Source organism: Stegastes partitus, unplaced genomic scaffold (assembly GCF_000690725.1).
Source record: "Stegastes partitus isolate 25-593 unplaced genomic scaffold, Stegastes_partitus-1.0.2 Scaffold1037, whole genome shotgun sequence".
Taxonomy (NCBI): Eukaryota; Metazoa; Chordata; class Actinopteri; family Pomacentridae; genus Stegastes; species Stegastes partitus.
Genome location: NW_007578768.1, coordinates 21,365 through 48,694, shown reverse-complemented (window position 1 = coordinate 48,694; position 27,330 = coordinate 21,365). Strand labels below are relative to the sequence as shown.

Genomic DNA, 27,330 nt, shown 5'->3' with positions numbered 1-27,330 from the left:
GTCTTGCAGTCACAAATACCCCATTTTTTCATCTGCACAGTCCACTCAGTCCGACAGCACCTCTGACCCTCCAGTACCAAACTGAGCATACATTTCATTTCCATCCCGGCCGGAGAGGGAGCCAGAACTTTATGGAGGAAAAGAGTAAAACTAAGCAGTAGATGGAAAAATGAGAGACGGACGGACGGACGGACGGACGGATGGACGGATGGACAGGCTGTCAGAGTGAGTAGGACGCATGCAGAGGACAGGAGAGGAGAGAGAAAGTGAAATGGAAAATCTGGATGTCTCAGTGAGAGGTAATCACAGACAGACAGACAGACAGACAGACAGACAGACGGTTGTTCTCTCATGCGAAATACACACAGTTGCTGGAAGCCAAAGATTTAATTGAATCCCCCCAAAAAAGAAATACATACAAGGCGCTGTGGAATTTTTCAGGAAATTAATAAGACTGCCTCATTATAAAGGGCTAAATATGGATGTGACATTTCCTCTGAACTTCAGGCTTCACTCAGATGTTGCTCTTTCATCTGTCATTTAGCAAATTTGCAAAGGTTTATAAGCAGCTGTGTTTTCTGTTCTTTTAAATATATATTTCTTGTGCTTCAGTGGCTGCAAACAGCTACACGTGACGAGGTTACCCATCAAGGTCATGAATTTAATCTGAATATAATTGTGAGCCTTTGGGTTGAATTAAGGAGGTGGAGAGGGAGGAAGAGGCAGATGTGCAGGAATAATTGTTTCCTATTGTTTCATCTGCTTTGCATTGACTGCCCTCATTTGGTGAGTTGCGCGTACTGCAGGTGAGCTTTGGAAATAATGCTGCATTCAAAGTCACAGCTTTGGGAAAATGGCACCAAGAAGCAGGAAATGTAAGAAGGAACAGTACAAGCATTAGAGGAGCTCATACAGGCGTCCCAGATGAGTTTGTTTCATCAAATCCATAATTACCTAACTTCATAGTGAAGCTGCATTGATGTAAACTCATTTTTACTCACCTCACGTTTTCTTTATCGCGCCATTGGCGAGATTCACTGTCAGGAATTGGCTACAAATGACGAAACTCAGACTGTAAATAAACACATGGTGCGTAAAACACCCATAAACTGCCCATTTACGCACGAGCTCATGTGCTCAGCAGCTCCTAGCACGCTGCTGGACACAAACATGAAGCCTGTGCTCCCACTCGGTGCCTCTTCACGCATTTTTAAAGCAGCTCCGGACACATGCCATCCATCATCGCCAATCAAACGCTGATCCGGCGTTTTGCGCAGTGCTGATTGGTTGATTTACGAGGAGGGCGGGCGCAGCGGCTGCTGTCCGCCAGGCAGCAGTGACTCCAGCGTTTTGCTGCGAGCAGCTGATGGCACAGAGGAAGCACTCACCTGGAGCTGGACGGTCCTCCACAGGTAGGCTGCATGTGTCTCCAGCAGGTCAGTGGGGAGTTGTGTGTTCAAGCTTCAGCTGCGGAGGGTTAACTGTTGGTATTCCTACAATGTTAGTGCCCCCAGATTGCCAATATTGATCAATGGCTCATGAGTAGATGAATTAAAAGACCCACAGACTAACGTGTACATTTCAAATAACGCTGTTTTTCTTGTGTGTTTCCGTGTTTTTTGCAGAGTTCCTGTTGAGACTTTGACCATCAAACCCACTATGAAAAGTCTGAAAGCAAAGTTTAAAAAGACAGAGGTAAGAGTGTCTGAGCCGTACAGGTGGCTGCATTTTAAAGCAGGCAAAGCAAACACCTACAAGGTCTTTTATTTTATTTCCACTCAGTGTGACAGCTGCTCTGTCATGTCTATGGGTCCCAGGCTGGCTGCTCTATGTGTGTGTTTGTATATATATATGGCAGCTCTGGGATTTAGTGTCAGCGAGCAGCAGCAGGAGAGCAGAGCTGTCTCCAGACTGCTGCTATAACAGAGATCTCAGGTAGCCTTCAATTATTCACACGGACGTGCACACACAGACACATGCACAGACTCACACAAAGAATTCGTGCTTTCCTGCTGTCGTCATGAGGGGCGACTCAAAGAGCAAACTTTGTTCACAGGAGCTGATGTATGGGCAGATGCTGCAGTCAAGTGCAGGCTGACGTCCTGGTTTTGGTCACTGATACAAGCTGATTAAACAGCAACCTTCTGACCTTCTTTCGTGGCCTGCAGGGTCTGTGATACAGTCTGGGGATGTTGGTGCTGGTTTTTGCACCATTATAGCCTGTTGTTGTCCCTAATATCTCCACTTAGCTGCACATTTAGTTCACTAGACAGATACATGCTGGACTGCAGCCTGTTTGTGTGTCTGATTTTGAACCCTCCTGCCCCATAAATGACCGTCCAAAACATCCCAAGCGGTGTGCAGCTTATCCAGCTTTTCTTTTTTGCTGAGTCCTCACATCACCCAGGCCCTCTCTGCTCTGTAGCTGCAGAGGAGCAGGTCTGTGACGCTGCCAGGAGGGGGTTTACTGTGCAGGACCTGACAAAATAAAACTCGTGTGAGAGAACAGGAGGGAGTATTCTACAGAGAAAGCAGGGAAATTATTAGGCTAGAGAAAGGAGGACAGCGAGGACAGGAGGGAGGTGGCAGTTTAGCGAGGTGCAGAGGAGAGATTTGCTGTGTCCCTGCTAGCAGCTGGAACGTGGACGAGGAAGAAGATGCTGTTTTGGATGCGGAGAGGCGGCGCTGCGCTGTGAGAGGCTGTGAGGACAGAGAGCAGCTGTGTTTCTGTATGTGTGGCCAGATATTCAGTTTCAGTGGAGGTGTAATTTTGAGGACAGCATGAAGTCTCTGGTATGTAGCTCCGGATTAGGATGCTGCTCTGACCTCTGAAGGGTATCGTGCAGAAACTTAGTTGCTTGGTGTAAATGAGCTGCAGTGAGTGTGCATTGCTATGCAGCCAGGTGGCTTCGTGTACTGACAGGCAGGACACACACACAGTGGTGGTTTTGTTCACTGTAGCGTTGTTTAGTGTGTGTGTGTGTGTGTGTGGTGCCCTGCTAGCAGCATGGATCCTCAGCAGCCTGTTTTTAGCCTGATGAAGCGGTTCTGTCCTTGTTTCAGCCTGCTGCCGCTGCCAGTAGGTATCTCCTCTCTCTGTCCATAAATACATGAATGCAAAATGCTTACAGCCTCTTAAAAGTTTTTCATGCAACTTATAAAACTTGTGTGTCATTGTCTTGCTCAGCAGGCAGACTGCATGTTGTTTCTTAGTCATCTGTTGTTTGTGTGTGAGGAGACCTGCAGTGAGGTGTTTGTTGTTCATCCGGTGGTGACCTGTTCTCATGTTTGGCCCCCTCAGAGTCAGGACTGGAGTAAAAGTGATGAGAGGCTCCTGCAGGCTGTGGAGCAGAATGAACCGGATAAAGTCTCGGCCCTCATTGTCAAAAAAGGCCTGTGTCCCACCAAGCTGGATGCTGAGGGCAAGTCGGCGTAAGTTGTGCATTTAAATTTCACCTTAATCCACTGCACACAGTCCCGCGCTTAGATTACACTAAGTCCAGTTCTTTATCGTTGCATCTATCAGGTTTTTTTTTAGTAAATGATTTGTTGCCTACTTTCTCTTGTACTAAAATTAATCTGACAAGAGGAGTCAGCCTCAGACAGGCATGTAAATACAGACCAGATTTATTTTTCATCTGCAGTGACTAGCAACATGTTCTGTCCTTCTTCCTTTCCGTCAGCTTTCATCTGTGTGCATCCCGAGGTCGCCTGGACTGTCTGGAGGTCATCATCTCACACAGAGCAGACGTCAACATCATCGACGGGGCTGGTAAGACATTTTATTACAGGAAAAAAAATCCTGCAAGCCAAGAATCGCACGTGTCGTGGATTGTGTATAAGAGTCTCTTTATAACTGACTGACTCCAGGTTTCAGTGCGCTTCACCTCGCAGCCAAAAACGGACAGTCAGACTGCCTAAAGAGACTGTTGCAGGTAAAACACTGTTAGTCCATGAATTATTCTAATCAGGAATTAAATATAGATTCAGGAAACATAATTTTTAAGATCTAATGACTGACAGGATGTTTTGTTTCCTCCAACAGGAGAGGATGTCAGTAGATTGCGCTGACAGCATTGGCAGGACGGCCCTTCATCATGCAGGTAACAGGGACGTGATGCACAATCTGCATCACAGCATCTTCTCACAGACCTCATTTAATACAACATAAACATTAGAGGAACCTCGAATCTCGATTTAACAGGAGTTGTATTATCTAACTAGAACAGGTAGCGTTAAGAAGTTCAGATAAGTTTCTGTATGTAATCCTTGGATCACCATGATTCTGATCATACAGCGGTCAGCGGCTGCTCGTCCTGCACAGAGACTCTGTGGGACTTTAAAGCCAATCTGGACGTCCAGGACAGTGTAAGTCAGAAGATTGTGGCTCAAATATATATTTGCTGGTTTTGCTGATTCGTGATTCTCTCGTTATTTGCTGCTGCTCTGGTCAAGTACGTCGAACATTATTAAACAAAGCGTATGTTGTTGGTTGCTCGGATGTTTGTGCGTCTCTTCAGGACGGAGCCACGCCTCTGATCTTAGCCGCCCAGATGAGCAGAGTGGAGCTGTGTGTCTTCCTGTTGGGTCGAGGTGCCAATGCAAACATACAGGACAACCAGGGAAGGTACTGAACCGTGATAATGTCTCTTCCTCGTGTGGTTCAGTGAGCCAGCGGTACCACTACTGTGTCCTTTGTTCGTCTCACTGGAGGCTTTCTAGGAACTGCTGAAACCCTGACAGACGGAACGAGTGGACGTGTCAGACTTGTAGGAGCCCTGTGGAGGCAGACGGGGGCATGAAACAGCCTTCTTAGCTAAAAGGAAACTCTTCAGGATAATTCTCACAGCAGTTAGGCCAGAATGCAGCAGCAGAGATTCCCATAGAAAGACTCCAATAGCTGGGGAGGGATTTGGAGGGATGCAGGTCAGGACTTCCAGCTGGGAGCAGCAGCTTTCGCTTTGGCCCTGAGCAGCCCTTTGGAGAGGATTATGAGAGGACTGTCTGTCAGTTAACATCCACTCATCCATTCATTTTGCTCCTTATCTGAGCATGGGTCCTGGTGGCAGCAGGTTCAGCGTTCCAGACATCTCTTTACCCAGCGATGCTTTCAAACACATTTCCAGGTCAGATGAGATATATGAGCCCTCCAGCAAGTTCTGGGTCTACCCTGTAGTCTACTCCCAGTTGTATCTCCTAAAAAACATTCCAAAGCAAGGCACCAGGTAGCGTCCTCATCAGAGCCACCTCAGCTGGCTCCAAAGGAGCAGCGACTCTGCTAAGCTCCTCACCCCACGTCTAAAGCTGAGCCCAGTCAGCCAATGGAGGAAACTCATTTCAGCCACTTGTATCTGCATCTTATTCTTTCACTTCCTACCCAGAGCTGGTGACTATAGGTGAGGGCTGAAACTAAGACTGACTGTTAATGAGAGCTTCGACTTCCACCTGAGCTGTCTTTTCTCTGAAATGGTCTGGTAAAGACCCGCATTACTGGTGATGCTGGAAAAACCATCTCAAGCTCAGGTTTCCTGTCACTCATGAACAAGAGCCCGTTATACTTCAACAGCTCCCTCCCAACCATGAGAATACAAACACAGCTCACAGTCTGGATGTAGAAAGACCAGATGGCTCATAGCAACTGCCCCAGCGCGCCGTAGTCTCACAGTACCCCCAAAGGGTTCTCACACAGCCGTGATCCATAAAACACATGTGGACTGGATGGTCAGACTCCCAGTTTACATTAGCAAGAAAACAAAGGAAAGAAAAACGGTTCTTCCAGCTTCAGCTTTACTTTAAATGGGACCTTTTCGTCCTCCTGCTTCATATTGTGTCGAGTGCCTTGATATTCATTCTGAAGCACAACCTGTTTGGAACACCTGACCAAAGCTGACAGTTCTTCACCTTTCACCCTTTTTTTTGTTGCAATGTTTGACATGTTAGCAGCACAGCCTGAAGGTCCTGGGTTTCATTCTCAGCCTTTCTGCGTGGAGTCTCCATGTTCTCCCCGTGCAGCGTGGGTTCTCTCCGGGTTCTCCGGCTTCCTCCCACAGTCCACAAACATGCTGAGGTTAATTGGTGATTGTAAATTGTCCGTAGGTGTGAATGTGAGTGTGCTTGGTTGTCTGTCTCTAAGTGTAGCCCTGTGATAGACTGGTTACCTGTCCAGGTGAACCTGCCTTCACCCTGAGTCAGCTGGGATAGGCTCCGCCCCCTGCGACCCTCTGTGTTTTGCTCTGATGGTGGTGGAGAGCACAGCACAGTGTAGTTCACATTGTGTTAGCTTTAATATTGTGTTTGGACTCACAGGTCTGCGTTGATGCTGGCCTGTGAGAGCGACAGCGTGGAGACTGTGGAGGTTCTGCTGCGAGGCGGCGCCAACACACAGCTTGTCGACACGCTGGGACACAAAGCGTCCGACTACAGCACGACCACAGGAAACCAGCGCATCATTCAGATGCTGCAGGATGGAGTTCCTCCAGGTACGGTGCGAGGCCTGAGTCTGTCACAAGTACACATAAGGCCTTTTTATTTAACTAGCGCAGCTCCTTTGACCAAATGATCACAAATCACGCCCTGTTAGTTCTGTTAAATCATGAATGAAACAGCTCTTGGCAGCATTTACTTCACATGAAGTGGCAGCGTTACAGTCTCATATAAAACACATGGCAGCAGCAGCATCGTGCAGATCATCAGTGTGAGGCTCCCGTCGGCTGCTGTGCTGCTCCACATCCCAACTGACTCTCAGCTCCCCCAGGAAACAACTGTAATAGGAGGAAGTGGATCAGGAGGACAGCTGGGCGTGATCATGAAGTGGGGTTAAAAAAAAGAGAGAGAGAAAGGCTCGCTCCACTTTTATCTCCCAACAAAGACTTTGCTGAGATATGAAAACCAGATGTGTGGCTGCTCTGAGCAGATAATGATGAAGGAGAGGATTCTGCTTGCGTGTGATGCCTGACCACATTAGTTTGTATTCTGTAATTGGACAGCTTGGTGGATTTTCCACAAAATACATGACTTGCATCTAATAAAAAGCGAGTGGAGGGGATATACTCACATGTGCTCCTTGCTGAAGAGGCTTAAGTGTTTTACTGTCTTTTTTCTCACGCGTACGTAGCGTCCGAGGGCACAGGAGAGGAGGTAATGCTGCATAGCTGCGTGTTGCATCACTCCTTCCATCAGTGAGATCATGGCTCACTTCGGCTGATCATATTGTGCATGTTTTCCAATATGAGGTCATTGTTTTTGTGTGCCGCTTTCTTTTTGTTGGCTTTCTGTTCGCCTTTTGTTGCTGACCCTTCCACCTTATCTTGGTTTCCTGCATTTTCCTTTTTAAGTTGCGCTTGACCTCTGCTTGTTTGTGATCCCCTTCCTCCCACCCACCAACCCCCCATGGCAGCCTGCTCAGATCCCTTCAGGCGCCTCATCAGTGCAAGGGGGGACCACCCCCCGCAAACGGAAAGCTCCTCCGCCGCCACGCTCGCCTCTGCAGGTACCGTAAGGAACGCTTCAGTGGATAGAAAACACAGCACGGCGCAGCCATGTTGGAGCTGTGAAATATTAAACCTAGAAGTACATTTTCTTTGACTCAGTTTTATTATTTGAGATGAGCTAAAGCCTGCGAAACAAATAGATTTACTTCAGATTGAATCTGTGGTACCACGTGACCAAACAAAGACACACTGACGTCCTTATTTATGCTAAAAACTAGTGACTGCTTCTCCATAGAGCAGCTACACTGCATCGTCTGTGACTACAACTTTTATCCTTTCTCTCCTCACAAAGATCAAGGGTTTGCCGCCCTCCCCACAGCCCAGTCCAGACCCTCCAGCTCAGTCCCCTGAGCCCCAGCCGTCACCTTCTCCTTCTCCACAGCCTCCAGACTCCCAGGCATCCGCCCAGGTCAGACCTGTGATTCTTGGTTTTTTGTCAGTTATCGTGGATGCTCTTCCTTTACAGCACATGAGACGCAGGCTTTGATTGGGTTTTATGTGTACAAGGGTGAAGATGAGGAGGTGTTTGAGGAGATCCGACGGCTTCGCCTGGAGAGAGGCCGTCTGCTCCAGAAGATTAAAGCCTTGGAGCAGCAGCATCAGAGCGCCCTCTCTGCCTTGGAGGAGGTACTGAACAGCAGGCGGTGCCAATTCCCATTCCTCACTTTACTTCAACCTATTAATACTAGTTAACCCTCACACTGCAGGCCAGACATTCAATAAAACACTGACCAAGCAACGTGTTCACTGATATTTATTGGAAAAAAATGCTCAAATAACAAAGTCAAAATCCTGTTCATCCCAAAAAGGGCCTAATCGTGTGCTCTATTAACATCCTACTTTCAAATGAGAACCTGAGAGAACCATGTTTCTCAGATCACAAGTCAGTGCTCTAAATCGTCACATGACATATTGAATATCACTCCAATAAATTCACAATCAACACACAGAAGTCGGGTCTCGGTGCTACCAGGGATTAACGCTCTAATTAATGCACAGCAGACCGAAAATAAGAAAGTGAGTAAAAACTAAACATACAAAAGAATTAACAGAAATAAGAGAAGGTGGTCTGGCTGCATAGGAAGCACTTTCATGTCTTTTTGTGCCACAAAAGGCTGCGCCCATTAACTGACAAATGTTATAAACAAAACCAGAAACAGCAGAACCAGAAACAGCAGAACCAGAAACGGCAGAACCAGAAACAGCAGAACCAGCTGAGCGATTACTGTCGAAAGCACAAACAGTAGATAGAAAATTAACACAGACAAAATGAAAACACATTTCCAGCATAGAATAAACTCAGATGTTAGCAGGTGTCATTTAAAAGCACAGTGAACCTGAACGGAGCTGTTTTTACACACTGGTTCTGTTTCTCCATAGAAAGCTGTGTGGCCGCGCTGCAATGTCCAAAGTCATGCAACACCCACATAAAATCCCACGGTACAAACTACTCCTAAAACATCATCTAACCTCCGAACACAGACACCTCCAGACAGAGTGAGGCCGAGCATCTCCTCTGGAATCCCACAGACAGGAATCAGCACCTCAGAGCTCATTAACTGACTTTATCACCTCTCCCAGTCCCAAGCAGACAACCTCCAGTGTTATATTATAGAATGATAAAGTCTGTGTATATGCATCTATATCTGAGATGACAGTATATTAAAGCAGACTGAGAAACTGTGAGCTATGATCTTCCTATATGTGTGTGCACTAGTTGTCCCAACTGAAGCAGCGTCTAGCGGAGGCCGAGGCAGAAAGAGACCGGCTGCTGGAGGAGCTGAAGGGGGCTCATGGAGTCGGGGCCAGTGACTCTGAGGACATGGATGAAATGTTGGACTTCCCAGGTATGCGATCCATGTATTCGTGGACGTTCCTGACCGCGGCAGAGAACACGCACGACCTTACATGCGTGTTCTCTGCTGCATTATTGGGCATTCCTGCGTCTGTCGTTCTCAGGACTGACTTGTCTTCGTTGTGGTTTCTCTTCCTCTAGAAAAGCTGCTCTCGAAGCGCTCCAGAGCTGCTCAGGATGAGGACACTCCTCAAGCGGACTCAGCCGGCCCCCCTCCTGCCCCTGGAGACCCAGGAACTGTTGCTGAGCTGCGCAAACAAATAGAGGAGCTTACCTCCCAGAACTCTGAACTGGTTCTTAAAGTGCAGGTAGGGCCAAGCAGCACAAATGCATAAATACACAAGTGAAGCACCTGCACATGCTCCTGATATGTCCACAGAAATCACACAAACATACGGTGTCCCGGCTCTCTAAAGTATAAACTGATGGTGAAGTGATTATTAAATGGTTCTGGGGCAGAACATGAAGATTCTGTTTCAAGAGCAGCTGAGTGTCTCTGACTCAAGCATTCGTCACGACCACTTGAACTTCAGGCCGGTCACTCTGCTGCGCTAATGCTAACGCTAATGCACCGCGGCACTGGTGTTCACACGGGTATAAATAGAACCGCATCAGATGCAGACATGGAGGCATTTTGTAGACATTCGTCACTGACTGGGTCAAGCTGGTTGAAGTAAACGCTGCTCTTCATCACTGGAGGTTGTTTGAAGCGTTCTGTAATGATGTGGTTTTTCACTCGCCACTGGAGCCATGACAACCAGGGAGCCAGGCCAAGAGCTTCACATCTGCCCTGCTGTGTGAGAGAAGAGGCAGGAAGGGAGGCCAGAACTCTTTAGTCTGATATGAGGGCAACGAGAGATGTTGTAGCTGATGTGGCACAGAAGCAAACTAGAACCAGAACTTCCTGCTGTGAGTTATGATGGTGGTTTATGTTGTTGGTTTCTGTACCTCGTAGCTTATTAAAGTGGGGCTTCATCTATGTTGTAATGAGAGGCAGCAAAATGTGGGCTGTAGTGTCTGTGAGGCTTGATTCTTACTGGAGATTAAAATCACTTTGGGTCACTTCTTCTGTCATGTGATGGGAGTGAAACACTAACGAGCTACAGTCCGTACACACCACGATGTAAGCCAAGCATCACTACGAGGGATGTCCCGATTCTAACTTCAGCACCCGTGCTGATCAAGGATCTAACTGATCAAACTCATGGTGCCCCTTTGCTTAGTGAAGCCCCACAATGCTCTCTGCTCGTGTGTTGACTTTAAAATGGGACTGTGGACGTACATGCGGTTCTGTTCAGGTCCACACCGGTCACACAGACAGACACATCGGCCCCATGTTAGACACAGGACAGTTTTTAACTAGTTATAGCAGCTACTGTGTGTGCTGCTATCCGGCTGCAGCACCGTGTCACTAAACACACTTGTGGTGGACGACAGAGGACATGTGGAGAGTTTAGAACTTCCTGCTGTGTTGGAAAGCCTTTACAAATGAAAACAACTAGAAAGTCAGGCAGCTGCCACTGCAAGTCTTTAAATGGTGAACTATAAAGGTGGATCTCCTTGTACACTCTGAGCAAACATTGGTTTTGAGGACCATTGGTTTTCCTTGGATTGTGTACTCCGACGATGCTACCTGAGAGCAGTAGCTCACACAGCTTGCTGACAAACAGTACGATGCACATTACTGAATGCAGCTTACCTACACCGCTGATCTTATTGAACCTCTGCTGCTTTCAGATGCTGGAGATGTTTGAGAAGGACGACACAGACATGCAGACCTCCAGTTCTGACTTTGTCCCCATAGCTCAGTATGAGACCCTGAGGAGGGAGTTTGAAGCCCTGCAGGAGCGCCTCTCTCAGGCCCAGGCGTCAGATGAAGCCTCCAGTGTGGCAGAAACACAGTAAGGTCCATTCATTCAGGATTCAGGACCAACAAACTGGAGTGACGGCCGCATCACAGTTCACATTCACTTGATCAGGCCTTTATTCTGAGATGTGCACACCTTTGCTAATATCAGTTGGGCAGCCTCAGCACTACCTGCATGGGGCCTCCACTGGGGCCGTTTCTAAAGGTGCTGAGCATTTCATGTTTTTCCTGCAGCATGATGGAGGCTGAGCAGGCTTGTACTGATGACATCATGGTTCTGGTTGTTTCTTGACCACTATCGTCTCAGATGTATTGTTCTTATAAAGCAAAACCATCCAAAAACATTTATGTCAACACAAGTTGCATTCTGGCAACAACACATTTTAATCATATACTGTTGATGTGTTTAACTATGTGGTGTAAAGCTGAACTATTTATTTTATGGAGAACTATTTCTCTGTCATGATATTTAATACAGAATGTATGTAATCTATCAAGCAGAGCGTTATGAGATGCTGTTTATGTGATTTTCCAGCATTCTCTGATCTTTTACTGACTTAATGATGACGATTGATTGAAGAAATTATATTTTAATCCAAACAGGGCTGTATGATGTTCCAGTTCACTGTTTTATGTGTGTATCGCTTGATTTGTTGTACTTTGCTTTAACAACTGCGGCTCGCTGTCTGGTTTTGGCAGAGGTGATGAGAAAGAAGGAGGTGCAGATGCAGAGACCACAGAAGCTCTTAAGGAGAAGCTGCGTGGGCTGGAGGAGCAGCTGGCCTCTTCCCAGTCTGAGCTGGAGGAGCTGAAGGAGCAGATGCGCCTCGGGGTGCTTTCTGTGGAGTGCGGTGAAGGAGATCCTGCAGCAGCAGGTGCAGGGGCTTCAGACGACGGTCCGAGCCAGGAGGCGCAGCAGCTGAGAGCCAGGGTGGCGGAGCTGGAGGAGGAGCTTGCTAAGAGGCAGGGCGAGGCTGGGGGTCAGAGCGGCCCAGAGAGTGACACAATCAAACAGCTGACAGGGAAAGTCGAAGAGCTGCAGGCTGCACTGGCCCAGAAGGAGTCTCCGAAAGAGGAAGAGGAGGCAGAAGGAGGAGAAACAGTGAAGTGCCTTCGTGACAAAGTCTCTGAGTTGGAGGCAGCCCTGGCAGAAAGCAGGACGTCAGGGAACGAGGGAGGAGCAGCCGGGGACGGGGGTCAGGTTCGTCGCCTTCAGGAGCGCCTGGGCGAGCTGGAGGGGGAGCTGAGGAAGTGTGTTCCCCGATCGGAGCTGGAGGAGGTGCAGGTGACTCTGGGGCTCCAGTGTGAGCAGCTGGCGAGGGAGAGGGCAGATGTGGCCAGAAGGCTCAACGATGCTCTCCTGGAGCTGGAGCGGCTCAGGCCTCCACGTGGAGATGAGGAGGAGGAGGATGAGGAGGAGGAGGAGCGTTCAGAGAGCTCAGAGCGTTCAGCCATATCAGGTGTGCACTGTCAGTTATTTCTAGAAAGTCATTAGTTGATCATTCTGCTGTTTTCCGTTCATCTTGTCAATGACCATGCCTCTGTCCAATCAGAGCACTCCAGACGCAGCTTGGCGGCGGTGAGGGAAGAACTGGAGGTCGCCCGGCAGGAAGCAGCTCAGGCCCTGGACTGTCTGTGCGCTGAGCGGGAAGGCCGGGCGCAGGATGCCCTGCAGCTGAAAGACGCCGTGCCATTCTCCAAACATAAGGAGGCGCTGTCTGCGGTGTCGGAGCAGCTGGCTCAGACGCTGCAGGAGCTCCAGGAGGAGAAGAACCTTCGGGGCCAAGCTGAGGAGCAGGCGGCTGCACTGGAGGCCAAGCTGGAGGCCATGCAGGACGCTGTTCCCAAAGAGGAGCATGAGAACGTCAAGGTCAGCGGGGCTATATTAAAATACTAATGATCAAATAAAGTAGCATAGCTAAGTATATATATAGTATTCATCCACCTTGAGAGTTTTCCCCTTTAACTGCTCTTCAACATTGACTCATGGTCAATACATTTGGATTTTGGCTATTTTGGCTTTTATATTTGGACAAAAATGTGGATTTCAAATATATCAAGTATAATCCAGACTTTATCCGACACATGTGGCTTCAGCCTGAGTTAATCAAAGTGGGATTGTTTTGTTCTGAAGTGCTTTAATAGTCAGCGGTTCCTCACTGAGCTGTGGTGGCATCTTCCTACAAAAACATGGTACAAAAAGGACATTCTGAACTAAAAAGACAGAGGAGATTGTAAGATAATCACCTGGTTTGTCTAACACAGATGGTTTAAACCTTAATAACTGACACTGAAGCTGCTTTAGGAAGGTCAGGCTTTGCAGCTTGTGTGAACGTTTCCAGCTCTCCGGTCACGTTCATGAGCATCCTGCCATGTGATCGATGTTCTCAGACATACTGAGCAACATGGGGACCTGCTGTTTAAGAGCATCACTCATTGCTTTTGGAAATGTCTTTTCTGTGACTTGGAAACACAACAAGGACTTCCACTTGGATTCATTTTAGGACATTTGATCAAGAACATTAGTCATGTCTGTAATGAAATGCACGTCTGCTTTAGATGAATGCTGGACTATAGATATCCAATAAGCTGTGCATAAGTATATAAGTATATATATATTATACACACTGTAGGAGTTCACTTCACAGGTTGCTATAAGTGTTTAACTTGACTCTGCTCAGAATGTAATCATCCCTGTTATGTGGTAATCTGTGCTCCTCGGCTTACAGGCGGAGCTGCAGCGCTCCCTGCAGGCCAGCGAGAGCAGTGCAGCGGCAGCTCAGGACGCTCTGACTGAGAAGGAGATGGAGCTGAGAGAGCTGAAATCCCAGAAGGCCGCTGAACAGGGTCTGATCTCTAAGGAGGACCACGAGGCTCAGCGGCTCTCTCTGCAGGCTGAGATCAACGCCATCACGGCCCGATTCAACGATCTGACTCGCAAACATGAGAAGACCTGCACTGAGGTGTGTGTGTACCCACTCGAGTGTGTTCTTGTGTCTGTCTTCAGTCCTTTCTAATGTCACTAAAGCCAAATTAGACGTTATTGTGTCTCCCACAAAGTGAGCTCTGTTGCATGAAGGCCTCTTTCCTGCTTCTACATTATTCATATGCACTTCCCTGGTCAGGGCCTCCCTCTGTTCCACTGATCCTCTCTACCTGTGCTTACTGATGGACTGAAGTCGTGCTGCATGTGCACTGTAGCCTCCCGATCGCTTGAAAATGTCCTTTTCCTTCAGCTGTGAAGTGGCATTCAGATATAAATACTCTGTGAACTAGATAACTGTCTCTGTGATGCCGGGGGGGCGAACACGGTGGTTATTAAAGGGTTTCTTTTCACATGGAGAACGATATCTTAAAGGAGAAGTCATTTATTATGACTGAAATGTGGCCTTTTTGGAACTCAAGTCCAAAAATCAGATTTAATTTGGGCATTCACAAACACCAGCATGTGAATTAGCATTGGTACCTGAGGTAGCATTGTTTATTAACTGTTTTTGTAGATATCATTTAGATTAATATATTCATGCTATGTGCTTTAACTAAATCAGGAAACACAGTCATGTATAGTGTGACACGTCACCACAGGAATCTAAACTAGGAGCTGAGATAGCAAAGGAGTGCACAATCCTTCCTACATGCACATAAAATCATCTTCATAAATGTTATGTATTTGTACCGATTCGAGGGAGGCACCCTGTTGAATCCAAAATCAGTTTGTTTTCCTCTAAATGCAAGTTTTCTGCATGAGTCTGTCCGTTCTAACCGTCTCACTAACTGCACTGCTAACGTCGACACCTTGGTCCACCTCCACCTTCACACAAGTAGAAAGTATCTGAGCTGAGGATAGACAGCATGTTCTTAGTGACAGGATGCCACTGGTGGTTTTACTGGTCTAGGTGTTCCAGGTGCAGAGGGAGGCGCTCTTCAACAAGAGCGAGCGGCAGGTCGCAGAGTCTCAGCTGGTCACGGTGCAGCAGCAGCTCAGTGAGCTACAGGCCCAGTCCAGCCACATCCAGGAGCTCCACAAGGGCATCCAGGAGTCCCAGGGCCTGGTCAAGGAGAAGGACCGCAAGGTGACGGACTGCAGAGTGTAACTCTGACTGCTTCTGCTGAAGAAATATATCTGCAAACTGATCTGATGTTCGTGTGCAGATAACGGAGCTGTCAAAGGAGGTGTTCCGGCTAAAGGAGGCCCTGGGGGCTCTTTCACCTCCTCTCGGCATCACCTCCTCCTCGTCTTCTTCATCCGTCCATCACGGTAACCCTGGACAGCAAGTGGCCCTGCAGAACAGGATAGGAATACTCACCCAGCAGCTGCAGGTGAGGAACGAGCTGCCAGCAGGGATTCACGCTGAGGCTGTTTTCACTGTACATCTATAAAAATGACCAAACGATATGAATACAGGCTCTTCACATGATAGTAAGAGATTCTGTTTCTGCAGGACTGGGAGAGGAAACACAAACAGGTGGTGACTGTATACCGCTCCCATTTACTGGCGGCTGTACAGGTCAGTCCAGCATGCAGATGACATTTTGTGGAGGGTTTCCGTGTGCCTGTGCTGCATGTCTGTTTGCTTCTCCTTCCTAATCAGCTGTTCTGATAGCTCACCACAGCAGTTTGTGCAGCGGTAGACCACCAGCCATCGCTATCGTCTGACTATTTAGTGAGCTTTGGAGCACAGATCTGCTCAGTGGGTGCGTTTTCTAAAACAACAACAGAGAGCCTGGACTGTGAACGGCGCTGCTGTTTTGAATTTGCCCCCCTTTGTGATGCAGACAATGAAGATCTGTCCACCATCTCCTCTTACTGCACAAAGTGGATGAAATTTCAGGAGCGTGCAGAGAAAAGGGGCTCAGCTCGGTGCTGTTCTATCAGTTTTATCATATTTCACTGCTGAGGTTTAGAAATTTTGAAAGCCTGCTGGCTTGGCTGGTTCCTTCTGCTGCTCTTGGCAGGTAGCAGCATACAGTTTGCTCTTTCTCAGTATGATTTAGGCTCTTCTAAGGGATAGCTAGTGGCTAATTTCTCTTTTCTGGTACATTTAGCGTTGGCCAGTGTAGCAGACAAGTCAGAAATTAAGCTGTGCATGGGTGGTCACTGGATCTTATTATTCTGAGATGCACAGGAGAAAGAGCTGCCATCTTATTGCTTAGCAGAAACAGAAACGTGGTGGGGTATACTTATCTAGTTCTCACAACTTGGCAAATTTAATAAGCTCATTCTCTGATTTGCATGAAGTTACAGCAAAGGAACTCATATCTAAAGCCGTCAAATACGCACAGAAGAGTAAAAAGTGGGAAACTTTCCTCTGAAATGTTGTAAAGTAAAAGTATAAAACAGCAGTGAATGGAAACAGAAGTGCTGACGTTTACATGTACGGTACATATCTACATTCCAGCAGCGGTTTGGCATTTATACCAGAAGATTTACAACATTTTCAGCTTTATTTTCTATCTTTTTCCCAACAGGGTCGTATGGATGAAGAGGTGCAGCATCTGTTGCTTCAGATCCTGAGGATGACGCAGCAGGGACACTGAGCTCTGCCTGCAGCTTCCTCTTCGTCTTCAGCGTTACGTAGCTGCTCGATCACAGCAGCCTGTGGGACCAGAATGGTAAAGTCCAAAAAGCCAAATACAACCCATCTGTGGTCAGACATACAGTAGCCGCATGCGTACCATATAGTAACCTAAACCACAGCCTTCAGGCTCGACCCAGAACCAAACGGTGAAGCAGCAGAACGTGGAGTGCCTTCCTTATGTGTCAGGGCTTCGTGGATGTGGATGCAGAGTGGTTGTTTAGACATCAGGTGAACTGACTGTGTGAAAAAGCCTCTCGATTTTGTATGACGTTCTTATAATAAAAAGGAAAACAATAGTTGCTCTGCTGTTGTTTCTGTGCTTTTTAACTCTGCTCATTCACAAGTACAGTCGAGGGAACACAGAACAACCTCCACGCTGCCTCGCGCATCTATTTCTGGGCGATAGAAATCTGAAGTCTTAATGTGGCTGACGCATGTGTGCATGGAAACGTCGGACAGCTGGGCATAACTGTGGATCTGCTACATGAGCGCACACGTATTTAAAGGTTCCATATGGTGGGAATCCATTTTTATTGTGGTTGAAGTCCCTCCACAACTAGTCAGCCTCCTAAATCAGTTCAACCGAGGTGCTATATAACAGCTAAATAATTATCCAGCCACCAGTGAAATTAACCATCTTTGCAGTATTTTGAGCTGAAAAAGGGAAAGAAACACTTTAAAGTTGAAAAGAAGCACGATATGGAACTTTTAAGACTTACAAATGACAAAACACAGCTTTAATTGACCCTATTTTTATTAATTTTATTGACAAAAAGCCATTACTGTTAATCACAGAAGTAAAGATCCAAGAAATTCCTGAGAAAGCAAACGGGAGCTCTACTCAAAATAAAAACTGCTTCAGATCATTGGGCCTCCACCAAACGCCTGACGGTTTTCCTCACCTCTCTGTGCACGAGGAGACCAGTGGAGGGCCTGATTCAACACAGACGTCGCCAAGGACGGAAAGAAAAACCGACAATCTGAAAAGCGAGTTTTAAAAATGTTACATTCGCAAAAATGGGGACGGAAACTTCATCCAAGGAGCAGAAACACACGAGCAGTTCACTGAAATGTATAGACACAGACGTGGACAATCGATAGAGTGATGCATTTCCCTGAGCCGGGACAAACAAAAAGGATTTAATTTCAAGTCCAGATCTCATCTTTGAGGTCGATCGCTGCAGAGGGTGGCTAACCTATGGCTGACTTATAAAGAAAAGTTCTTTAAGGGGATTCTAGCAGAAGACATCAATCAAGACCACGATGAGACGTGTTAAACATGATTTACCCCAAAACAAGAGCAGCTTACGTGACTGTTGACAAGTAAAAGAGCTTAATCATCCTGAAGTTTGTTCATTTGTTCATTGGCATGGCAAGAAAACTAGTCTTTCGCAAAGAGGAGCATAACTGCACATTATATACACTCTGACACCAACGCCGGTCAGTGTAGTCATTAAGGCACTGAAGTTGGAGGGCTGAGGACAAACAGGCGTCCACATACATGGAAGCAGACGTTGTTTAGTTTTCTGTCTAAACCCAGGATTCACCACAGTCTCGTCAGTGATGTTCACAGGCTTGTACGACACACAACTTCACCGAATCATGAGCAGCCCCACCAACACGACACTAAGACGGATATTATTGATAAATGTGATGAAACCGGTCCACTGGACTGTCTACATGGAGATATAGGGGGAGTCTTTTGTTTTTTTAAATGAGATTTGATGCTTAGGATATCCTGGAGAAACAGACAGAGGAACGTGGCTCTTTAATGAGCTGTTCAGAGTGTCTCCTCTGTGAACAGTCTTTACAGTCCAGTCAGACTGAAATGAGCCGCTGAACATGTGCCAGAGAGTCCGTTTTGTTCCGGCGATGTCCTTTATTGGTTGAACGAGTTGACTGGAAGCACTTCAGTATTTCAGGAGGACATTTCTTCACTGTGCATCAGATCATTTGTGATTTCCTGAGGTTGGCTGCTCTCCAAACTGTTTCATTTTTGACCTCGGTTGGGAATTATCCAGCTGTGGCACAGGACAAACTGTGGATTTTGGTTGGTTCGTTAGCTTAATAGCTGCATGCTGAGGAGTTCATGACGGATGAGGGATGTTTTGGTTTATCCTGGGAGCCAACAGGCAGAAGAAAGTTAGAAGAGGATGTCAGGTCCTCCCTCTCCTTCGCTGAACTGTCCGTGGAAAGAAAGTCACATCTTTCCTCCAGATGAATGATCATTCCAGAAAAATTAGCTCCAGATTCAGTTTTATGTGGCTTGCATGGGCATGAGAGTTCAGCTCTGGAACCTGGTAGAAGAAGAAGGATCATTAGTTATTCCTGACCGCCCCATGAGGTAGACGAGAACCTGCTGTGTTTCAGTGACAACAGGCATCATTATGGCACCTTTACATGCACTCCTACCCTAATGTGTACGTTTAGGAGTCTTTACGTACATCAAACTCCAAAGCACGGCTCATGCTTACCGTCCCATGCAGGGCCAGCCAGCTCACTGCTTCCTCCTCACCACCTGTTTGAGATGAAGCTCACTTTCTGCTGCCACGATAGGCAGCTCGTTCTTCAGATGGTACGAGATGAGGTGGCTGATGCTCTCAAACAACATGTCTTTGGTCCGGACCTTCATGGCGGAAAGCAAGAGTTAAATAAGTCCTAAATGGCCCCATGGCAGGGAAATGTGCAGCGTTACACCTGCAAAGGGGTTCGTGCAAAAAATAAGTAGAAAAATTAAACGTATACATAATTACTGTTGATATTGTGCAGGTTTGATCCATATGTAGAAGTTCTGATATTGCACAGATTCCTTTGAGTAATACTGCATAGGGTTACTGTACATGTAGGAAGACAGTCTTCCATGAGCAGAATGTGTTGATGCTAAATAAATACTAATAATGCACAGAAGTGTTTCTGTATGTAGGAACAGCATGTACTGAGGTTTAGAACAACTCACTGCTTTTATATGATCTAACATTAGCTTTACGGATGCTGATGGACTCACCACTCCCTCAGGGTCCACCAGCAGCAGGTGTTTGGGCAGACCACAGTGCATGCCCGTTAGCACATACTGCCCCGGGTTGGTGGTGCTCTCCCGGACGAGAAAGTCTCCGTCTCGGACCAGGAGCTTCTCAGCGTCTCGCCGGCTCATCCGGCTGTGGTACCAGGGCTCCCTGCGGAGCTGCTCCTCGTTCGGAGCCACGGGGGCTCTGCGTCGTGGAGGGCTGGGCCACTGGTCCTCCAGCACCCGGACGCCTCCACCGCCAGAACCTACAGATATACTGGACCCAGCAGCTCCACCACAGGCCTCGTGGAGCTTTAAAGCGTCCTCAAAGGGCCCTACAGGGACGATGGCGTTTCACAAACGTGGTCATTCTCAGAAAACAAAGTGAAAATGTCCTCACGTATCTGCTAGAAGAAGTCATAACTAATGTCAGGACTTACTCATGTCAAACAGGTCCTTCTTGGGACTGTCGGGTACCCTGGGTCCTCGGTGTCCATCAGAGGCCTGAGTGAGTGAGTCCAGGTTTTCCAGACTCTGGGTGTTCACATACTGATGCTCCTCATAGTCCTTACTGGCTGGTGGCTGACCATCAGCACACAGATAGCCGTCTGATGAAAGGAAAGAGCACAAACAACATGTCTGACTTGTGGTTGGATGATTCTTAGTGTGTTTATCTCTGTGGGCCTATAGAGGGCCTGTATAACGGATGCACCCCTCTGGGAAGTTGTCCACTTTTATTACTTCTAAACACTGAATCGTGGATGTTCTCCAGGATTTCTCTGGACTTGGCTGCATTCGTTTTACCCCCTCCTGCTGTCTAGAGGTGAGCCTACATCATGGTGCTGCCACCGCCGTGCTTTACGGTGTGTCTGCAATGATCCAGTGTTTAGTGTCCACCAAACACAGCCTATAGTCTGAAGGCCAAACAGCCCAGTTCCAGCTGACTTCAGAGTGTTTCTGGCTGACGTTTCTCGTGTCCATCCTGACCTGTGTTTTTAGAACCTCTCCATATAGTTGCTTGTAGTGTTCTCTTGTCCTCATGGTGTGGTTCTGTCCAGGAGTACTGACTCACCAGAGACTTCCAGATGTGGTGTCTTCGTGCTACCATCACTGAGACACACTCTCTGTACTCACATGATCTTCATTCACTAATTATGTGAAGTTGGTGCTTCACTGTAAAGAGGAATATTTATTAATATTTATTAATTGAAGGTAATTTGTAGAAATCTGTTTTCTCTTTGGTGTGAAAGCATCTTTTTGGGTGATTTCTTGCCTAAAAGCCAAACTAGAATGACCACAGCTCTATGTTGAGAAGATGCTATGCTGTATTTTTGTTCCTGTTGTTGCTTCAATTCCCAAGAATTCCCCCGTATGTATATGGAGGAAAGAAAATGAGATTATTAATAACCACTCCTATTAATGATGACGCACAACGAACCAAGTGGAAATCCTTCTGATGCAGAACGCTGTCCTGGTTCAACAGGAATCCTTATTGGATTAATGTCATCCTACAGAGTCCAAACAATAAGGTTCTGTTTGTGCTCGCGGTTCAGTGAATGTCACTGAGGCTCAAACGAACAGAAAAACAACGTCCATGTGCACATTTAACCGCAGATTCACACACACACGGATCTGACAAAGCCATGGAAAAAAAAACCTATTAGAGGTCAGTGTTTATCCTCATGAGGTGAATAAAGATAATCATGTTAGTGTTAATGTCCTTCCTCATTGATCTTGGCCAGTGTTGCCCTAATGTGGGTGATGCCATCTCTCTGGTAGCTTTGTGGTGTTTTGTTGTGAGAAGCTGAGGTCACTTTTCGTAGCTGTCATGGCTGTTTACCACCACAAGGGGTCTCACCTGAGCTGCAGCTGGTCTCAGTGTCCCAGTGAAGCTCATAACACAGCTGCCCCGGGGGGTAAGAGGCCTGATCCCTCCTGGCTGGAGATCCCATCTGCCGACACACAGCAGAAGAACACACAGCTTAAGTACATCTGAGTCTCAGAACCTGAACATCTCCTCTCTCTACCTGCCTAATGCAGTTTTGAAGCACTCTGAGGTAACATTAGCCACAGCGTGTCACCGGCTGCCAGGAGAAGCCCACGGGTTCCTTCACCTGATGGGCAGCAGCTCTTCACCTAATCACATCTGTCTGAGGCAATTACGGTGCAGGCGCATCAGGGAGACGTTCACCGGGTTTTATTTTCATGCTCCTGTGTATTAAGTCCATGTAAACAATACGGGCCTGGAGCAGCAGATCAGTCACCGGTGGGATGGGGGGATGTCAGAGGGCTCAGCCGGAGTCTGGACGGATCACACAGGTAGCTGATCCTGACCAGATGTTCTATTACAGCTGTGATACCATTATGTTGGAAGGTTGAGTTTGTGCTGATATATTTGGCCGTGCTGGTAAAACCGAAGGTGATTAGAGAGAGAAGGAACCTGCTGAGAACGCAACGTGGGATTCTCCTGTTCCAAGCCCTGCATTCTAAACCAGGGGGGTCCAGTCCTGGTCCTCCAGGGCCACAGTCCAGCATTAAGTAGATGTGTCCCTCTTCCAACACACCTGATTCCAACGATCAGCTCATCATCAAGCTCTGCAGAAGCCTGATAACGATCCCGATCATCTGAATCAGGTGTTGGAAGAAAGAAACATCTGAAACATGCAGGACTGTGGCCCTCCAGGACCAGGACTGGACCCCCTGTGCAGGACTGTGGCCCTCCAGGACCAGGACTGGACACCCCTGTGCAGGACTGTGGCCCTCCAGGACCAGGACTGGACACCCCTGTTCTAAACACATGGAAGTGAAGGTACAGGAGCAGCATCTGCACAATGTTCTTAAAGTATTAAAAGTTAAACTAGACCTAAACGTCTGGTCTACAGTGACCAACAGAACATGACTGAGGCTGTTCATGCTGATAGTTCTGCTGTAGTTCATCAAGTGGAGCTGATTTCTGCTTTTTATCCTTTTGTTAGTCCAGTGACTCCAAACAGAGGAGCTGAATGTGATCCGATCGGTATGAATCTGAGGACTAAAGTCCCTCCTGTTGTTGATTTAACCCTAAAAAGTCATTTAAAGTTAAAGTTACATATTAATGGGTTTCCCATGAAAATATTCCTCTTCTGCCTGAAAAGGCCCAGATGCAGTTCTGCAGCGCTGCCTTGCCTTCAGGAAACTGTAGATCTCTAATCTGAGTTTTTTGGGTTTTTTGGAGGCAAACATTGGATAATTTTATGAGCATGGTTCTCAGATATCTAGAGTGTACAATTACCTCATATCTGTTTGTGTAAATTCTCTACCTGAAAAGTAAGTACACTTAGGAAAAACATTTTTTAGACAGTTTTTATCTTCTTTTTTTTTTTTTTTTTTAATAGTTTTCTGCTATTTCACTGTTTTGCTAAAATACAGACAGTAACTGGTAAAATCACATTTTAAAAGAATCCTGTTAATTCACATGTTAACCATAAAACAGGCCAAAACAACGTCCACGTTACACCATCTCCACTACACTTGAATTTAAACAAACATTATATTACAGATTGTTGCTCCTATTTGAAAGACAATTTATGGATATTAACGGCTGAACGATGGTGAATTTTTTCTTATTATTTTAAACTTATTTTACAGATTTATCCGTAAGAAAATCAAAGAACAAATATACATGTTGACTGATAAAAAATAAAAGAATAAAAATACAGGCCAAAAGTGTACATGATGTCCAAACATCCAACATCTGTGTTAAAAAGAAAAAGTAATTAGATCTTGATGTTTTACGGCATTTAAATCAGCTCAAATTTTCACAGTTTCTTACAGGATTTAACTGTAAAATAATAATAATAATTATTGTTATTACTATTATCATTATTATAAAATTACACTTCTTTACTGTATTTAAATTTGCTAAAAATGTAATTATTTTATAGGTATTTGCCATTATTTGTTTTTACAGTTTGGGGGGTTTTTTTAATCCATTTTTTAGATATTACAGTATTTCACTTTTTTTTCTGGCACATTGTCATCGTATTTTTGTGGATGTTTTGGTTCTGGTGGTGTTCTGTGTGTGAGCAACACGATAGTTATACGATAGTTTTTCCTTAAATGCGGTCGAGTAACAGCATAATGTAGCATCAAACACTAATGAAGTGCAGGAAGCCCACGTGGGGCCACGTCCACGTTACTAGAAGTGACTTATCGTTGTTCCTGTGGCTGAGCCGAGACACTCACCTGAGCGGCCGTCTTGCTCTGTGGCTGAGTGTGGATGTGACCCAGCAGGGCTCCACTGGACCTGAGTCTGGAGTCCACCACGCCCCCGACCGGAGGCTCCTTCCCCGGGATGCTGTTGTAGTAATCATGCTCAGAAAAGTCCTCGTCCTCCCCCCACAGCGGCTCCTCCGACCTGGCAGACCTGAGACAGACAGAAGTGAGAGGATGCTGGAGCTATACGTCAAAACAAAGACAAGGACAAAAATCAGAACCACAACCTCTAACGCATTGATTCTTATTAGAATAATTATTCAGTTATGAATGTAATCGCTCATTATTATAATAATATTAATGAGAAGGGGAGGAACTCTGGGTTCTCAGGTGGATTTGGTCTGATCAAATGGCATCTCCACATCCGAAAGAGATCTATAGAAACCAGCCCAGAGACTCTTATAGATCCCCTGCAGTCGCTGCTGCTGCTGCAGGAAGGCAGACGCTGCATCAGAAACCAGAATAAAGTCTGCAGCTTGTCCTGCATCGCTGTGGCCACACTTCACGTTTGTCACACTGAGAGGAGATCTGTGTCGTTACGGTTTTAAAAGATAGACACTGAAGTAATCGGAGAGCAAATTCTCACATCTCCTCACGATAAATAAAGAAAAGTGAGAATTGTGCAGTGGATCAGGTTTCTGTGGCGACTAAGCTCTTCTGTGGACGGTGTCTTCAGTATTTAGGGTCGGACTGATGAGTCCAGCGAGGTAAACGTTCCCCACAATCCTACAATAATGACTTTCTTTAATTGAATTCAAAAAATGATAATTATGTGAATTATATCAGTAGTGTTTGGTTCCATTTGTTAAATGTTGCCGTAGACAGACGCCTGTTGTAGAAATAATCTGAAGATGTCTGCAGTACCATCGCAGCAGCGCCTTAGAGACGTCACCGGTGTCGAGGCCAGTGACAAACATTCCTCGTTGTCTTTTTGATCTTTTCAGAGGAGTCATTATAAGACGCTCATACAGCAGCTGGTACCTGTCCATAGAAGCCATGGTTTTAGGAGGACTGTGCAGATACTGTTTGAACTGCAGCTCGAAGGCCTGTCCGATGGTGCTGATGACGCTCTGGGCCAACCCGTCTGAGCACTCCAGGATGTGACACGCTGACGGACACAAAGAAAAAAAAACAGTCAGTTGGTTAAAGAAGCGGGAAAATTCCCAGCCGCCGTGAACGTGAGTTTAGCTGTAGGTGTGTTGATTGGATGGAGGTGGAGGGAACTGGGTGGTGGTCCAGTCAGGCTGGAGCGCAGATCAGGAGCTCCGGCCAATCATCTGTGACTGAGGACAGGAGAAAACTCTGAGTCTGTTTGCCCTGACGTGAGGGTTCACAGACTCAGAGTTGTCACTGAAGCTACCCAGGTGGGCTCTGGAGCTCCTCAGCCAGACGAAAGTCAACCATCTCCCAAAAACAGAGGCCACGAGGGATCCACCGCATCACGACACCAACACCAGGAGCCATAACAGGCTGAAGTGCAGTCCAGTAAAACAGGAGGAGTCAGGAAGAGCAGCTGGTTCAGGACGTACCTCTCTGATTCACCGGGTCTTTGGCCACATACGCCACATAGTCAGGTGTGTCCTGCAGCGTACAGGAGGGACAATGAAGGATGTCAGTAGATCAGAGCCCTCACTGAGTTACTGGGTGATGAGACTGGAGAGTAATGCAAACAGGCTGTTAACTCACCGTGTCTCCCCCAGACGCAAACGAGATGGACTGCATGGGATGATGAGCTATCACCTGAAGGAGACGGGTGGATGAAAGGTGGACAACAAATGTCATCAAGTCAGGTGACATGTGGACAAACAAGAAGCCAAATCCCAACAAGGACCCGGTTCAAGGTCTGACTGATGATGTTTGAGAAGCATCACCTGCGACTAACAGACTGAAGACTGAAGCTTGTTGTAGCTCATTAAAGGAGATCATCAGGGTTTCTCCTCAGAGCTTATTTCACTGAAGATAATCTGACCTCAGAACTTTTAAAACCTTTAATTTCATCTGTAGTTCTAACATTTAGCTTACCACCATGTTTGTTGACAATCACACAAAACAAAAGCAAAAGAAACTGAATGATAAGAATTTAAAAAATAAAGAAAATAATCGTTAATATCCTTTTATATCAGCAGAGGACGATGAGATTTAAGAAACGCCGTCACATTCATTGTGATCCTTGAACAGCGTCACTGAAGCACATCGAACCTGTCGCGTGGTTGGAATCAGCAGACTGAGGCCATCGATGGAGATGTTGACGGCGATGCTCATCCCTGCAAACCGCAGGTTGCTCTTCCCCATGATGGACTGCAGAGCTTTGTTCATCGCCTGCATCAAAAGAAAGAACACCACAAAAACTACAATCACAGGGATGTAACCGTGGATCCCAGAAACGTATGTAAAAAGTTAGTTTTACTGAATTTTACTTGTGAAATACATTAAAATATTAATAAAATGTCGATAAAATAGACTGATTTAGACATCTAGTGTAAAATAAACAAGATTATAAAATACACAAGCTTTTAAATGTGAATTCTCATTTTAAACTTGATGTGATCTAATATCAGCTGTTTGTTTTCATTCTTATTATAAGTATTTAAATAATAGCTGTGGTTTTACTTTTTTAAAGGTGAATCCATAATAATAGTAATAATAATAATGATTATAATAATAAACAATATTTATAGATCATTTCATAGATTTTACTGATAAACACAAAAATATTCTTCATCAAACAATAAAAAGTCCAAACAGTGAAATTAAGACAAGACGCTGTATTTAAATAACCGATCATCACTGTTGTTTCATGAGCTGCTGCTTGTTTTCTGTTGTTTCACAGGAAGTCCAGCTGATAGAACATCATCCTCCTTCTTTTTTTACTCCGTACAGTGAACAGACTCTATTAGTTTCCAGACAAACCGAACAACACTTTGCTTTGTGTTTCAGACCATCCAGTGCTGCAGCAGAACACTTCATGTGTTCACTGGTTACCGTATCGACACGCATACGTTGGTAGATTATGAACTTCCTGCTAACCTTCTTCCTCCAGGCTCCCTTTCCTCCTGGAACAGCTTCACACAGCCTGTTGATGGCCTCCCTGTTAGAACAGAAGAGGCTTCAGGTCAGACGGGAGTGAAACATGATGATCTACACATGAAGTGGATTCATGCTGTCTGTGGGAGAACATCTCATCAGTCCAGCGACAGCAACGTTCAGAGCTACAGACATCCTGCAGCACCACGATGACCAAGAACCTGAGGTCCAACATGGACACAAGCTGGGTTCCCTTC

The 27,330-nt window shown here is 46.3% G+C and overlaps 2 protein-coding genes across 2 annotated transcripts in view; one reads left to right on the top strand and one right to left on the bottom strand.

Moving 5' to 3' along the window:
- Positions 1 to 1,659: 1,659 nt before the first annotated feature.
- Positions 1,660 to 17,091, top strand: ankrd24 (ankyrin repeat domain 24). Its single transcript, XM_008295305.1, has 21 exons — positions 1,660 to 1,695; positions 3,302 to 3,432; positions 3,684 to 3,772; positions 3,871 to 3,935; positions 4,046 to 4,103; positions 4,298 to 4,368; positions 4,521 to 4,627; positions 6,307 to 6,469; positions 7,406 to 7,489; positions 7,789 to 7,899; positions 7,998 to 8,117; positions 9,208 to 9,337; positions 9,487 to 9,653; positions 11,083 to 11,246; positions 11,912 to 12,672; positions 12,766 to 13,082; positions 13,942 to 14,175; positions 15,109 to 15,285; positions 15,365 to 15,532; positions 15,655 to 15,720; positions 16,682 to 17,091. The coding sequence occupies exons 1-21, from the start codon at positions 1,660 to 1,662 to the stop codon at positions 16,748 to 16,750; spliced, it is 3,288 nt and encodes a 1,095-aa protein (XP_008293527.1). The 3' UTR covers positions 16,751 to 17,091.
- A 435-nt stretch (positions 17,092 to 17,526) lies between these two features.
- The window catches only part of shc2 (SHC (Src homology 2 domain containing) transforming protein 2), a 19,577-nt gene continuing 9,773 nt past the window's right edge, over positions 17,527 to 27,330 (bottom strand). The window contains exons 3-13 of the mRNA XM_008295306.1: positions 27,077 to 27,137; positions 26,249 to 26,368; positions 25,736 to 25,789; positions 25,579 to 25,630; positions 25,031 to 25,157; positions 24,020 to 24,200; positions 21,654 to 21,747; positions 20,236 to 20,403; positions 19,796 to 20,130; positions 19,266 to 19,417; positions 17,527 to 19,088 (exon numbers count right to left, since the gene is read on the bottom strand). Coding sequence (XP_008293528.1) covers positions 19,289 to 19,417; positions 19,796 to 20,130; positions 20,236 to 20,403; positions 21,654 to 21,747; positions 24,020 to 24,200; positions 25,031 to 25,157; positions 25,579 to 25,630; positions 25,736 to 25,789; positions 26,249 to 26,368; positions 27,077 to 27,137 — 1,321 coding nt within the window. The 3' untranslated portion in view covers positions 17,527 to 19,088; positions 19,266 to 19,288. The remainder of the gene's footprint in view (positions 19,089 to 19,265; positions 19,418 to 19,795; positions 20,131 to 20,235; positions 20,404 to 21,653; positions 21,748 to 24,019; positions 24,201 to 25,030; positions 25,158 to 25,578; positions 25,631 to 25,735; positions 25,790 to 26,248; positions 26,369 to 27,076; positions 27,138 to 27,330) is intronic.